General features: G+C 35.3%; 2 protein-coding genes across 4 annotated transcripts in view; both read right to left on the bottom strand.

Moving 5' to 3' along the window:
- Positions 1–6,754, bottom strand: part of LOC141901222 (reversion-inducing cysteine-rich protein with Kazal motifs-like) — a 42,587-nt gene extending 35,833 nt beyond the window's left edge. The window contains exon 1 of the mRNA XM_074788331.1: positions 6,666–6,754. Within this exon, the coding sequence (XP_074644432.1) occupies positions 6,666–6,720 (55 nt within the window). The 5' untranslated portion in view covers positions 6,721–6,754. The remainder of the gene's footprint in view (positions 1–6,665) is intronic.
- A 750-nt stretch (positions 6,755–7,504) lies between these two features.
- LOC141902036 (haloacid dehalogenase-like hydrolase domain-containing 5) lies at positions 7,505–13,922 on the bottom strand. 3 transcript variants are annotated; one of them, XM_074789672.1, is made up of 10 exons: positions 13,914–13,922; positions 11,030–11,114; positions 10,753–10,886; positions 10,411–10,614; positions 10,184–10,296; positions 10,012–10,102; positions 9,095–9,312; positions 8,964–9,009; positions 8,739–8,881; positions 7,505–8,620 (listed from the first exon to the last, which is right to left on the bottom strand). In XM_074789672.1, the coding sequence occupies exons 1-10, from the start codon at positions 13,917–13,919 to the stop codon at positions 8,221–8,223; spliced, it is 1,440 nt and encodes a 479-aa protein (XP_074645773.1). In that variant the 5' UTR covers positions 13,920–13,922; the 3' UTR covers positions 7,505–8,220. The 3 variants fall into 3 exon arrangements, with proteins under 3 accessions (XP_074645773.1, XP_074645774.1, XP_074645772.1); XM_074789673.1 differs by lacking the exons at positions 11,030–11,114; positions 13,914–13,922 and adding an exon at positions 12,882–13,004; XM_074789671.1 differs by lacking the exons at positions 11,030–11,114; positions 13,914–13,922 and adding an exon at positions 12,057–12,280.
- Between the last annotated feature and the right edge of the window lie 1,561 nt (positions 13,923–15,483).

The raw sequence follows: 15,483 nt of genomic DNA on the forward strand, positions 1-15,483 counted from the left end.
CAATGTGATTACTCTCACGACAATTACAAGTGTATTACACACTAATACCAGTACGAAATTACATTTACAATTTCATTACACACTGGACCACTTCTGGTGCCATTTACAAAGGAGTCGTCACAGTGTAAACTATCTTTACCATCAGCGATGTAGGAGTATAGTTTCTGCAGCTCTATCGAGGGAGTGACAAAAAATGTTACCAGTGCCTCAATGGTCAAAGCCAAGGTCTTACTGATACAACGCTTGAAAAGTACCTAACTGTGCAAATGTAGCATTTCTTTCATACAGATACTCCATTCCGTTCCTCATGATCATCAGAGTGATAACTCATTACAAAGAGATACATCTAGAAAGACATTCAAAACATTGTCACAGATACTGAAATTGCCTTGAACGTTTGGACTGCTGGATATTAAGAATCACTATCAGATACTGTCACTGGCATGAACTCTGAAAATCTGAAGGGTTGAAGCTACTTATGAGCCAGACAGACAGACAAGAGAGAGAGAGAGACAGACAGACAGACATTATGAACATATAAGCCGAAAGCTACGTAATTACAGACTTAATGCATTATGATTACTTCAGACCATATAAATAAGTTAATGAACATTAATTAGTTTTATATGAAATCATAGCATTTCATGCTGGCTGGGTATTATCCATAGGGCATAACTCTTATAAATTACATATCCCACATTTGAAAATTCAGATATTTTGGATTTCTATGCGACTATACATAACTACTGATATCCTTCAAGTTGCGACTCCTATCTATAATCTAGATGATAAGATAAATGAAGGTGTAATATTGTGTTGTCACTGGATTTTTTTAGTATTCTCAAGAAACGTTTCAAGTGTTTTAAACCCCATCAGCGACACGGTCTAACATTGAAACAAAGTATCTGAGATCTAAGAGTGAGGTCAGGTCATTCGATTAAATCTGTGAATCTTAGGCAAGGACAGTCTCAGGTTTCAAACACAGTAAACCCGAAGTGTTCTCAGATGACCCGAACTAGACTGTACCACAATGCAATAGTACAAAGCTGTCATAATTCATTAGACACTGAAAGTGAATCAGTGGTTGACAGGTTGACAACTATTACTTGACTCTCTCATGATGGATGGGCTGCACATGAGTGGAGGGTCAACTTTTAACCAAAATTCAGGTCGTTATTCGATCAAGTGGTAAGAATAACAATGATGATTACATTGTTTTACAACAATGGTGCCTGCATCTATGTAAATTGATGATGCGAGCTGAGATCATGTTACAAAATGATTGTTCTGATACGGACTATCATTACACTTCATTATCATAAGATAAAAATACCGACAAATTCAGAAAATTATTTCGCTTCATTGAACAGAGGTTATCAAAGGACACCTTATAAAACCAAAGATATGGGGAGCAACTAACAGTGCATTTATGGTATCTTTTGAAAGCTAGACTACACCGGGCTTGTCTGCCAAAATGCTACCGATACAGTTATTCATGCCCTTTATCAAAATGCTGTGCAAAAATGTCTCGGGTCAAGCAACCTTTCCTATTACAACATCCATACAATCTCCCAATGGAGGGCCATCTAAGGAGAGAAGTCCATTTATGTAATGAAAACTTTCTCGTGCTTAAATACTGAACATGACAACTGATAGAATGCAGTGGATACATCAATCAAACTAAGCTCGAGGTCACTTTATCCATCTGAGAAATATGTGACATATATCTATGTCTGATACGTGTATAAAAGGGGTTATACAAAAAGTGATCAAAATCCCGAATCTTTTGAGACACATTGATTTTTTGCTAGCATTTTAAGAAATCCCGAATAAAGTTCAATATAAATATTCAAAGCCCTTTTTTGTTTCAGAGTGGAAGTGGAAACCTTAAATGTAGTTAATTCCACGTCAGCGCCTGCGACAGATGAAGGGAAAACAATTTGTCAGAGCAGAGATCCGTGCTACGCCAAGATAAGCTGCTTACCACACATGAAAATCACCGATATATAATAGAAATGATAAACCAGCTGAAATTTGGTCGATGAGGGAAGGTAATAAAGAGAACCTGTGTATTACGTGGTAGCGAAGGTAATCCACAGATAATGGCGATGTCGTCTATGTTGTTATTCTTTATAGTTCATCCGTTCTTGACAATTTCAGGGATCAGTGACTGTTGGCAAAAGATAACTTGGCATCGCAGACCTCGAGTGATAAATAGCTAGGTAAACTAAGGTCACAGAAACAAATTGTTGGGCACAAGAGATTCGTAAATAATTACTGGCAAGATCCATTAACATTTCCACATGCGTTATGGAAAATGAAACAGAACACAGAATATTTCAGTGAAATCAAAGAGTATCTATGTATTTTTGACATAATGCATATCAGTATTTCTAGTTCAAGAAAATCCGAAATAATCTCTTCATTTCGAAGTAGTAAACGTGATAAAGGTTCATTTTGTAACTATTTTTCGGTCGTGGGCAACATAAAACCTTTGGTCTATTTACATTGTGTCGGCACGAACAAAGATATCATTAAAAGCGCCGCTAGTCTTCAATAGCAAACTTAAGACTTCTGTGCTAGAAGGAACAACACATTACAGGCAAAGAGCACTTTGTCCAATTTTCACCCTGAATTCGTAGTAACCATTTAACCAGTGTGATATGTGATTTATATACTCAACATTTTGGGTGCAACAGCACAAGATTTCATAATCAAATTGGATTAATTCATTCAAAATACTCAAAAGAAAATGTTTTACAAAAGAGTAAAAGATAATTTTTGTTATTTCTTAAGATATTTTTTTATCATTTTGAGCAGAGCCTTGTTTAAAGATGTATTCAAATATCAATTCTGTCCACTAGAATACTTTAGTTACAGGTCAGGAAACTATCAGATGTATTTATTGATGATTGAATATATCAATGATTGCTCCACTGAATATTCCAATCATTATTTCAGGGAATCCATGACGAGTTTAAATTGTGAATTGTACACAAATATTTGAGTAAATATAATGTTGTCAAGTATGTGAGTTAACAAAAACGTCTTTGTAGTTTGTGCAGTGTGAACTTTTGAACTGATGGCATTAGGTCTAAGTAAATATTCTTTCACTTTCACCTCACCTCTAAAAATCCCATATTAAGTCAACTTCTATTTATGGTCATTTCGAACTAGCAGTTAACGTTAGCTTTTTGAAATTTCAAAAATGAATCCATTCAAATTTTTCGAAATATGAATGAAGTGAATGCTCCACAGTCATCTATTCTTCCGTGAAATACATCAATTTATTTTACAGATGAAGTACACTCTAATGATCAACTTCAGAGCAGTGTTTTTTTATTGACACAAGACACGCTGAGAAAGCTGCCTGAAATTCTTCATTCCAATGAAGAAATTACTTTACGACAGAAATTCAATCAAAGATTTCTATAAACTGAGCGAGTCAAGACGATGAATTGTTAGAATTACGCCAGCTATCAATTCAATCGAGGGAAATATAAACAATTCAGTGTGAAGCAGTTGATGAGGTAGACACCTTTATTGCTGACATGGAGCTGGTACCACTAAAAACTGACTTGAATCATTGGAAAAGAAGTAATGCTGATTTTACCGAGTCAGGCAAAAACCTCAAGCGTTTTCAAATTCCTCATCTTCGATGAAATGAAATATCATAATGTTTTGCAATTTCTAAATACTTTGATGCGCTTTGTCATTTTTCAATGTCTTCCTGAATCATGTATATGTTGAATGAAATAATGCGAAAAACTCCATTCCCAATGACCTGCATTTGCTTTTCCATGGAAGTACATTTTATTCGATGCAACTTGATGCCTGTATGCCATTAAGATGAAGATGAATTATTTTGAAAGGTGCTGTCAATTTGTTTAACTGCTATCTGAAGTTCTGTGTATAATAGTTATAAATCCTTGAGTTACACATCAATAAACTGTCATAGTTAACACCCTTGTTAAACACCAAACACTTTCAGAAACGATTACCCTTAAAAATATTGCACAATCTTCAATTATCTAGTGCTTGATGAATTTAATTTCTCTGAAAAACTAACAGCGTTTGATCAATGTAGTTTGAAATCATTGTAATTTTGTTAATTTGTGTTTTTACGTCGAACCTCATGTGAATATGAAACTGTACTGGGGGATATTAATCATCTCTGTGAAACTGTCGGCTGAATCCCGCGAGATGCTGCGCCAAATTTGAGCTATCAAGTAAATTTTAATAGCAATACTGTCATCTACAGACAATGATTTTCGCAATTTCAATCCTGCTTTTCCCGAAAAATTATCAAGTAATGAAAAATAATATGGGATGTGTCAAAATACTGACAGCCAATGTCTGATGATGATGGATCACTTTATCCATGATTTTTTGTTTAACTTATCCTATCACTGCCTCCAAAGCTTTTCATTTCACATACGTATTGACTACTACACTGCTTGATCAATCATTTATTTAGTAAGAATAAGAAAATTATCTAAATAATTACCTAACCCGATGGAAAGTTTCGAACATTAAATCACATAGTCAAAACGCTATTTTCTTTACTTGCGAAAACAAGGAGATGACCTATAATAATTGGAAACTAGCTAAAACCATGCCAGATCAAATTTCTAGAAAATAACAAAGACATCTAAATCTACTCACAATAGCTGAACTCTTACTCATTTCGACTGTTCTCCCAATAAACTAATTTCTAGAGCACTGACTAAAGATTTCACGCAGAGAAGCTGGCTTTTTTAAAAGCAGCTATGCTATAAGTGAAGACTAAAACCTCTAGTTCACAGCAGGACGTTCACTGCACAGTGTATTAGAAAAATAAAGGCATATCTCGAATTTCATGAAATTTTAGATGCTCGCAATGTTTTTTCCATTGCTCCAAATATTCTTAATCATCACCCTCCTGAAAGATATTCTCAGTATAAGAAGAGTATAGCATAGATATCCATTCTATAAATTTTGTAATTAGGATTTAAGAAGAAATTAATTGCTTCAAAAACCAATTGTACATATTTAGCTTTTCATCGGTATCTTTTCATCTATTGAACCTAAAGCTCTCACCAATGGTCAGATTTTTTTTTCTTGAAATAGAATATCATATCATTGTTGTGATTTCGGATCAACGAGAATCTAAAAACTGAAGCACACCCATCAAAAAAATATTATCTTCATTTTTATACCTAAATTAACTCATAAGCCGGTTTTTGCCGGCAAACATTGTCCAAAATTTGAGCAAATTAACTCAATTTTCGCCCGGTGTTAGCGATGAATGCATTACATTCTATGTAATGTTGTTTCTCAAAACTTTACCACAGAAAAGTATTCAGGCCAAGTCGGCTTCCGATTCTACTGTTTAAAGGCGGCTTAAATCGGCAAAAATACTGAGTTATTCTCATCGAAAGCTGGTCTCATAAAGAACGGATTTCACACACCGTACTTAACAATAGGCACCACTGCTCCCAATTCCGGCATCTGTCTTTACAAGAAAAGTCTGCATCTCTCTTGATTTTAAGAATTCGCCAAACTAAAAGGATTCAGTGCCGGGCTTAATTCTATTGTATTTATCAAAGATTTGGATGTATTGACCTGATTCAGATCTAAAAGAACACTAAAATGTTGCCCTATAGCGAAGTAGTGGTAAAAAATTCCAACTGTGATTGACATTTGGCTGCAAAGGGCTACATCAAACGTTTTGAGCAACTAAAAATTCAAGAAAAAAAAGTTTATTCACCTTTCACTAGTAATGTAAAAATCTCAAAATATAAAATCAAGAACAATTCCATTGTATTCGTATGATTATGCAAAAACTTGGTATACCATGAAAGTATCTCCAATACTAGGCTTATTCTATATCTAAAATGAAAATCTGTAATGAATAATGATAACTTTTCCTCTTTTTTAAAGAGATAACCTCAATGCACTATAGAAATTAACTTGTTTACATTAGATAGCGATCGATGTTTGAAAAATAATGACTAATTCTGAACAAAAATTCAACTAGTAGTCAATCATGATAATGATGAAAATAAGAAACTGATAATGAATAGAAAATACATTTATAAATACATGTATTTCTATGGAATTATTCTGTATTTTGTAGTGATTTGACATTAAGATAATTGAAATAGGGAAAACCATATGCAATGTTAATAGACATTATTCATCTTTACGAATATGAAATATTTTCTACATTTGAAAAATTTATTGAATCAACATTAATTTGTGATTAATATGATATGCATAATCGAAGACTCAAAGATTTCTAAATGAGTAATATATTTCGAAACCTTAGAAAACCGACAGTAATGAAGTCACGGAGATTGGGTTTATTAATCAATTACAATCACGTATATCTTGCGATTTAAAGCCGTAGTTTTTAACCGTGAATTGCATGAAAGATTGTCATCAAAATAACACGAAAACTCGGGTATAAAACAGATTTCTGATGATTGTAGAAAGCCATCACGGGTTCCTTTATAATGCTGTCAAATCGTAGACGGGTTTTACAATAGAATTAATGAAGAAAGTTCAACTGTATGCGGTAGTGCTTGCGCTAAAAACCAGCTACTGTGCGTTGTATTACAAAAAACCATGCTACGTACAACCAAGCTGTACAAACTCATTAAAAAAGGCAAAAATACACTTACCCGAAACTATTTGACAGCACAAAATCAAAGCGATAACACTAAACGATATATTCATCTTGATCTTAGTTGTCGTAGATCCGTATTGACGCTCATATTTACTATAAATATTGCTACACGCGGAAGACAGCCGGCTATGTTCGCTGACACGGCTATTCCGACTTACTGGCTCACTCCCGCCGTTATTCATCACATGAAAAAATTATTTCAACTTTTTTAAATCAAATGTCAAACTGATAATCTTTACAGTTATCAAGCTCGTATCCAGTGTTTATTTACATAGGGTATTAATACAGTTTCATGTTAAAATGTTTGTGTACGTGGGCAACTGGCTTTCAACAACTGCATTCGACAAAGTCAGTTTACCAACTGCGATTCGTCTGCTATTGAAAACCGAATTAACTCCTTACGTTGCCGCTAGGGTACACGCTATAAAGGAGTAAGCTACACTTATTCCCCATGGTGGCAGAATCTGCAATTAAAATTATCATAAATCCCACTCATAGATTATCATTTAGAGGTCTTGGTTTGAATTTTTTCCTGCACTGATTTTTCAATCAATATTCAGTGATCCAAGTTTGTTCTCATTGTTCCTGATAAAAGATTAAACAGATTTTAGGTTTTTATTTAGTTTTCGAGATTGCCACTAGTGCTGCGACCCATAGTCAAATTTCAAATTCGCTTTTAGCTGCGCTGCACAATTTTTTAATCGGAGACACCACCCATCCTCTGATGTATCCAGAAACTTATGAATTCCCTTTCAGATAAGTTACCTCAACGTACTTTCGACAACTTTCCATTTAAAAAAAAATATATTGCATGCGACAAAATAGATGTTAAATCAGAATATTTATTTACAACAAAATGGAAATTACAGTTTACAAAATTACAGCTTTCTTTTTATAAATAGATAAATAAGTACAAATAACTAGCGACATATGCGACCTATATGTGGCATCAACACCAGGATCACAAACGGACGGGACCGTTCACGAGCCCAATTCAATGGCTTGTACGGTAAATGTTGGATAGAAAACTGACCGCGTGGAATGGCAGCATACGTATCTACTGGTTCACCGAGTCAATAAGTCTATATACGATGATGGGTTAGCAGGGTTTTGAAGAAGGAACGGAATGCTAAACTGATATATACATCATATGAATTGATTCTGTATACGTAAAATAACAAGAATTTATATGTGAAAAATATGCCACGTCAATAGATCTAGCTGAAAACCTAATCAATGAAATGAATCTAAAAGAGTCTAACAAATGATAATCATTTTTTGAACAACTTTTAACTCAGAGATAAAATTTCGTTTAACTACATGTATCTACATCTTAGTTATTTTTACAACTAAATACATTTCATGTACAGTCGTTATTTATAAGAAATCATTACGATAATTACACGTTCAACATTAACTGTTTCAGACATTCTTGTGTAAATAATTAATGCCCCATTTTAATGAATCGCGAATCTGTATTTCGTTACACCAGCCCCACATGTTATCACAGCATTTTCTTCAGTAATACAACCGTAAAGGGTATTTCAAGTTCAATAGTCGTCGAGCGAGAATCGTTCCATTTTAAGAGCATATTTCACTGCTTCGCATACATCAGTACATATTTGAGACGGCATTCGTAACGCAGGTACATTTTCAAAATCACGATGACCTTGATGGTTTTTATGCCGTTGAGTGATTTTCATTTCTTTATCCTTTCCCGGCTTGTAGACACCAGTTTCGACCAGAATTCCGTGGATTTTTCGCACTGATTGCCCGGTGAACACTGCTTCCGGTGGAACGGCGCGCGATTTCGAAACTGCAATTTCGTTTCGGAGTTTTTTCACATCGAGGATTCCATCTTTCTGTATCATTTCGACGCTACTGCGACGCTGTCGAGTGATGTATTTATCATACAGATTCGAACCTACGATATCAACTTCTGGGTTGTCCCTGGAAATTCAAATACGAAAATAAAACTGTGATTGTGACCAATGTTCGGCACATGGACTGAGTTAATTACGTATGATATAAGATATGATACATTGTGCAGAATCGAAATATTACTAACCCAAAGAAGTATAACCGAGTGATGGGCTGCGTGTATCCCATTTGTCTGGCTTGTTTTGATACACAGTCCTCGGCATATCTGTAAGTAATTTCACTTGGTTTTCCAATCAGCGCCGTGTAATTCAATTCTTGGCCAGTTATTTTCTGTAGGAGAGAAATTCGCCGAGTAGTTGTTACGCAGATTGATTACATATAGGAATTTGTCTAACGGTCGTTGTTATCTTACCCTGTACAACGCTTCTAAACAAACGAGGAACGCACCATGACCAAACCTGCAGTAGACATTTTAACTATTGAAAATAATATATGTTTACGTTACACAGTATCTTCTTGATTCTAATTTCATATACGACTCACCTTGGCATACAAGCTTCAGCCATGAACACAAGATCCATGTTACAAGCCAGGATTGGTATATGATATTTGGGGAATGAATCTGGAGCTTTCGTCGGGTTGCCATCTGTAACTAACAGATCCACTAATAACTGTAGTTTCGATTCCCATCGATCTGGTTCTCCGAACATAATTATAGCTTCAATCTTCGGCAACGGTTTATCACCTGTGTAATGTTTAGCCTGAAATAAGAGCCAAGAAAATATATTTCAAATGGATTTGACGCCTCCATCTATTTGACTAGTTGGAAAAACAATCGATTTTTTATGTCAAATGGGTACACGTGATTATAATGATATGACTTCACGAGATCATCATGTGAATCGATGAATTTTTTGTCCAACCAACGAAGTTACATAACATGACTTTTAAAAAATTACAAGTACGTTAACTTAAAAACGTTGTTTTCCAAAACAAGCCCTAATTTCCCATGTCATACTCTATTATGCGCGTTATCATTGACGCGCATAATCATCAAAGTTATCATTGTATCTATTCAGTTAATGTCAAATTTTTTCCAGGTCAAAGTTTTATTTCCTCGCACTGTTAATAGGACAAACCCTGGATAATGACGTACGAACATAAATCCAGGTCAGGGACGGGAAAACATTTTGAAAAGATTCGGAATTTAATTCGGCGATAAAATTACGAGGGTCAGCGAGAGACTCTGTGATAATTCAATTGTCCTATAGAACGTAATAGCTGTACAGATGGAATTTGAGTGGTGACTTCTAACCTAATCCAGTACTCTAGTTAAAACCAGTAATTTCGAACTAACCCACATAAGACAATGCTCCCAAGCGAGGGGCTGATCAAACTGGATTATGACATTTTACGAATGACGTCAAACTGATATTTTTTATCATAATAGATATACTCACCACGTATCGCCTGTTGGCGTGGTCGACCATATCTAATAGCGGGTAGCTTTCTTTCACATCCTCAATCGAACACGTACGCGTAAAGCCAAGACTTATATATTTGTCAAGGAACCAATTCTATTGTTGTATTCTGTATATTTTCTTAGTTTTTACGTTTTCTTTAAAAGGATACTCTGCACATATTTCTTTCAGTGGTCCCTGTCCAAGACACAGAACGTATTTATTCTTGTAGGATTCAAACACCTTTAATGGGGTTTGTGCGTGAATCACTTGATCAGTCGATATCTGAAAAATAATCACAATTCTGTGAAGTATAGACTTTGATACATTTTTCCTCTATCATTCCCATTCCTCTATTATTGCGGGATAATACACATAAGAAGAGTAACTTTATCTTACCTCAATACCTAACCAATTCTCCAGTTGTTTGGCTTTGGTACAATCTCGGTTGCAACCGTTCGTTACGAAGGCCATCGGAACTTTGATTTCGCCATCTTTACGAATTAGATCGATCATATCTTTAGCAGGCTGTAGAGCTGTAGAACCCCTCGCTATTACGCCGTCGATATCGAACAACAGTCCAAACGAAGGTCCAGTCAGATCCTACGAGGGAACATTCATAGCACGTGAATTTACTTCAAAATGTTAACGAATCCTAATCAATCTATCCAAGGAAATGATTTCAATACAATTTTCAGTTTATCTGACATCACAATCGAAGGGATGTACGAATATACTCACAGCTTCGGCTTTTGAGGTTTTTGTAGTAGGCGGCGACCCTCGAAATACATCATCAAATACATTGTCATCACCTTCACTACTAGATTCACGCTCGTGTTCAACACCCATTGTTGAATTCTCGTTTTTTCCAGTTCCTTTAAAAAAAACGTAGCATTTTCATTACGTAATTGTACGAGAATGACCCGAAGTTATTCCCCGCACATATCTAACATTTTCTATAAACAGATTTTAAAAACCCCCCTCCATATTATGCATTCATCACTCAAGAAAATAATACCTATTAAGTTCACATTCATCAACAACAGTGCACAGTACCAGAATTTCGCAACCAGTTCAATATTTTCCTTGATAATTGACCTTTGCTATTTTAGAAAATAATACGAGAACGGAGATCGACCGAGTGAATGTGAAATGTCGAAACGTTATCGCTTGAAATGTGTCAATTTTATCAGTTTTGGGGTTTTAAGGAAAATTCTAGTGACACGAATAACAATATTATGTTTTCATTAATTGGACCTATTCACGAAGATTCAGTTTCAATCGTTGAAACGTTCTACATCTATTATACTATAACGCGCAAATACGTACCAGAATCCTAGGATGCACCGTACTATTGTGATTACTAGAACCATGCAGTGTGATGAATTTAAGTAATTACGCTCTGAAGATACGAAACTGACGAGTGAGATTAACATAATCTTCACGTGGTCAGTTCGTGGTCAGTTTCCCCATAATATTTCACGCAACCCGCAGATATTCACGTGCAGAGAACGTGTCATTGAGTGATACACACGATCCATAATCAACGTAAACTGACAAGGACATTGACCTTGTCGACGCTGAGCACATTCCGAAGAGAAAATGTTCGAATATGATTCTTTATTTGAAACATAACTCATAACTCATAAACATCATAGTGTATTCAATGTTTATTTCGACTTCGTACGATAGAACGACCGTACCGCACGTGTGCAAAACGCACAAACAATTTTTATACACTTTTGGAGCTACGCCAGTGAAACCGGAGCATCTCGAGGCCGTAGAAGCTATAAATCCTACGATAAATGTTGAGACCCAGTAACCAGATGATTTTTTCATATGACCAATAATAAAATACACTCATAAAAGCGTCAAACGGCAAATGTATAAATTGCAGAAAGCACAAGAATAATGTTATAAGAAAATTTCTTCCTAAGCATACTGATATACAGCTTGTTATTCCAACTCTACTGATACGTATATCTTCGGAGAAATCATTCTGACTCCTTAAAGGCATGGATATAACTAAAAAATGTTTAGATTACCTGCGGGCATTATCACGCAATCCCTCTCCGAACCAGTCTCGAGCTCTAATAGGGACATATCAAAAAATGAAACGTTTATAACCGTGTTAGATTTTAAGGTCGCACGAAACTTCATCTGTTAACTACTGATTGGCCAACATAACAAATCGAAGTTCATTATAAAACAATAGCCGATCGCCAATCAATCGATTGATAATCGTTAATCAGTATCTAGGAACAAGATCAGGTTTCGAGTGGTGAATGATAAGACATTATAATAAGGCAGTTAAACATGTTGATGATGTCTTCTCATTCGAAGCATATGTCAAAGGATTTGACGTATCTTCTAGAATCATCAAAATATAACAAATAAACTCATGCCCTACAACAATCTTCACGAAACTTGAATTACATTGTTGGTCATCTTTTTACTCGCAAATGTAAATTTTTTTGCACTAGTTATTCCCAAATTTCTTAGATAAATAAAATTGGCTATCAAAGATTTTAGTTGGATGAATGCAATCGAAAATGGTGGGTTACGATGTCCTAAACACAGGTCAGTATAGAGTATGGAATCCACCGCACATAAAATATCTTTTATATCAACTCGAGTGTGCCTGATAATATGTTAGTTTTGATACTGCAATCGTTACGAAATAGCTTGCAACAACAATATTTGAAGAAAAAAAATTCCGATACGAGATTACTTTGACTAACGAAAACGTGAAAAATTATGAAATAAATCTGTAGATAAACTATAAAATTAGGACAAGTCCTCGAGAAAAAGATAGCGACGAAAAAGCACTTCTGCAATAGCCATAAAACTGACATGAATAATAAGCTTACCTCTCAGTTTCAACGATAGCAAAATATTTCTGTAGCTTTCGGACGATATTCTATTGAAACGCTTCTACATGAAATGTCCTTTTGTTTTGAGCTCTGGTTTGGTGGATCGTGTTTATATATTATTGTAGAGCGCAATCAGCTGACTGTTTACACGTGGACATCAACCTTCAATTTCTAGGTACGACCTGATTAGATTTCCAGGATCTAGTAAACACAGTAACACGCAGTTTGTTATGCAGTACTGTTGTACTTGTTTACGATAAGCACATGCTGTAAAAATATATCATAAGAAAACCTTTGGTAGAATTGAAAGAACATGCATATGTTGTTTTGCGGAATAAGAATAAGAAAACGACGTAAAGGCCTTTGATACTATGCATCGTCGGTGATGATGACATTTGGTGTCACTGTGTTGCTTTATTATATTTTGAAGACGCATCACATCGTCATCAAACGTGTTTACGGGTTTATGAGATGATGATATTCTGCATCTCCGAAACCTGATATGTTTTTTTACACTACAGGCATTTTGCGCTATGCCAATGAACTAGCTATCCCGGGTTAAGAAAAATGTTCCATGAAAATTGCTGGAAATTAGCGCATCAATATTTACTGTGTCGAGGTCGCTCTTTTCAGGATTCGCTCAGCTGTTTCGTGATCAGAGAATGAAACATATGGAATTGTGCACGTGTTCTTATCACGGGATAAATTTTTCTTCATCTGCGCCTAGGGGTGTTTTAGTTTTACGATTTTTGGCCTCATGATCTTATCTTTGATGATAAACGTACTTTTGGCTACTATACATAGTATGATACTAGAGACTGTCACTATTAGCCCCCATGCACACAATGTGGGGATTCTAAAATCCTGGCACAAAGCCATGTTATTAGTACGTACTTTAATGGGAGGGAGTAATAATTCAGTGTAGGCTACGTGATGGAATTATACATTTATTTCTATCACGACTTGTCCTCGTGGACATAATTCATGAGCATAAACTGGTACAATCTAAGAGGCCACTATAAATCTCACCAACATATTTTCGATATCCTCAAGAATCCAGAGTGGCACAATAACCGGATTCCTACCCAGTTTTGAATCCCTACAAAATGCCTGAAATAGAAAAACCAGGGGAAAAACTGCCACACGAATTTCTTTTCTAAATAAGCCTATTTCAATTCTATTTTATCCGAGAATTATTCCTTCGTTGATTTAGTTAAGAGATATATTCGCCGAAAAGTGAATATTGATTTTGAGGTTTTGAGAGGACTTCAATTATGCTTATCAAGTATATGTTTGTTTTCTGCCATAGAAGCGCTCAAGGTCGACAAATAAGAAGCCATAACATCGTAAATAAAAGAAAACAGTACACATTAAATGGAGAACTAAGTAATCATCGGATACGTATTTTGCAATCAGTAAACAAAAAACAGCGGTGGAGTGTTAGTTCTAGGAATTCTAGGCACTCGGCAATTCGCCCTTGAAAATACTACAAGGTTAGAATTTTTCGTTTTCTTGCCCTTACTCTTATCACTGACGCTATTGTTTGATATCGTTAACAACTTAATATAATGTAGGAAATGTTTGATGTTTTTGGTATGTATAAAACATCGTTATCCAATGCTCGAACTTGTATTGTCAAAAGTGAGCATTCGTTGAAATAAATTGAAAAAACAACAATGTCGTCGTTTGCCCTTTGGTGAGATCTTTTTACGTTTTTATCCAATTGACGCTAATTCGTATCTCTGAAGATAAGATTGTTGCAATCTTTGTCATTTGAACATTCGAGAACAAAGTGTAAATATCATAATAACCTAAAATATGTGCGTCTTTGAAAATCTTTGATTGTCATAATATAATGTTGTCAAATGGTTACAAAAATTGGATTTTGTTCTCGCGCGGTCTTATTTACCCAGATAACGGTAGTAGAAACGACTGTTAGACTTCACAATCGTAGACAACGAGAATGTTTGCTACGCAGAAAGGTCATCTTCCCATTTACGAATTCTGATAAATGGCCAGACAATATTTATGAGTAGTTTTTATGTGACATCAGTTGTTGAAAACATAAACTATATGCCCCAGTAGCCTAGGCATGTGTATTCATATATGTTTAGAGAAATACTCGCGAGGGAATTGATGTAATTACGCGGCAATTCAGTAATTGAAAATCGCTTGTTTGGTTTGGTTATGCCATATTCGTTAAATACAGCTGTTTTTATCGCAGTAACGACGTTTGCTGCAATGCAGCTATAGCTGGTGTATATCGCAGTTGTATGTTTCAAAGGCGGCTTTACGGTCACAGGCGACGCGTTTGCGATTGGTCCCTCGCTATCTGTTCGCTATATCGATCCTTAATTTAACTCTGTAAAGATGTCTGAACGTAAGTTATATTCGAGAAATCAAAAATCTCTCGTTTATCTGGTTGTGGGAACAGTTTTGTCACCTATTTGTTTCTATCTGAATTTATATCAACGCTTAAAGCAATATTACGTTATCTGGTTTACATTGACTATACCTCTTCATATAGGGACGCGGAAATTACATTCTTCCTTTGTCAGTCGGGAAATTTAATATAAATCTTAACCAGTAAGGAACAGGC

Source organism: Tubulanus polymorphus, chromosome 3, assembly GCF_964204645.1.
Source record: "Tubulanus polymorphus chromosome 3, tnTubPoly1.2, whole genome shotgun sequence".
Classification (NCBI taxonomy): domain Eukaryota; kingdom Metazoa; phylum Nemertea; class Palaeonemertea; order Tubulaniformes; family Tubulanidae; genus Tubulanus; species Tubulanus polymorphus.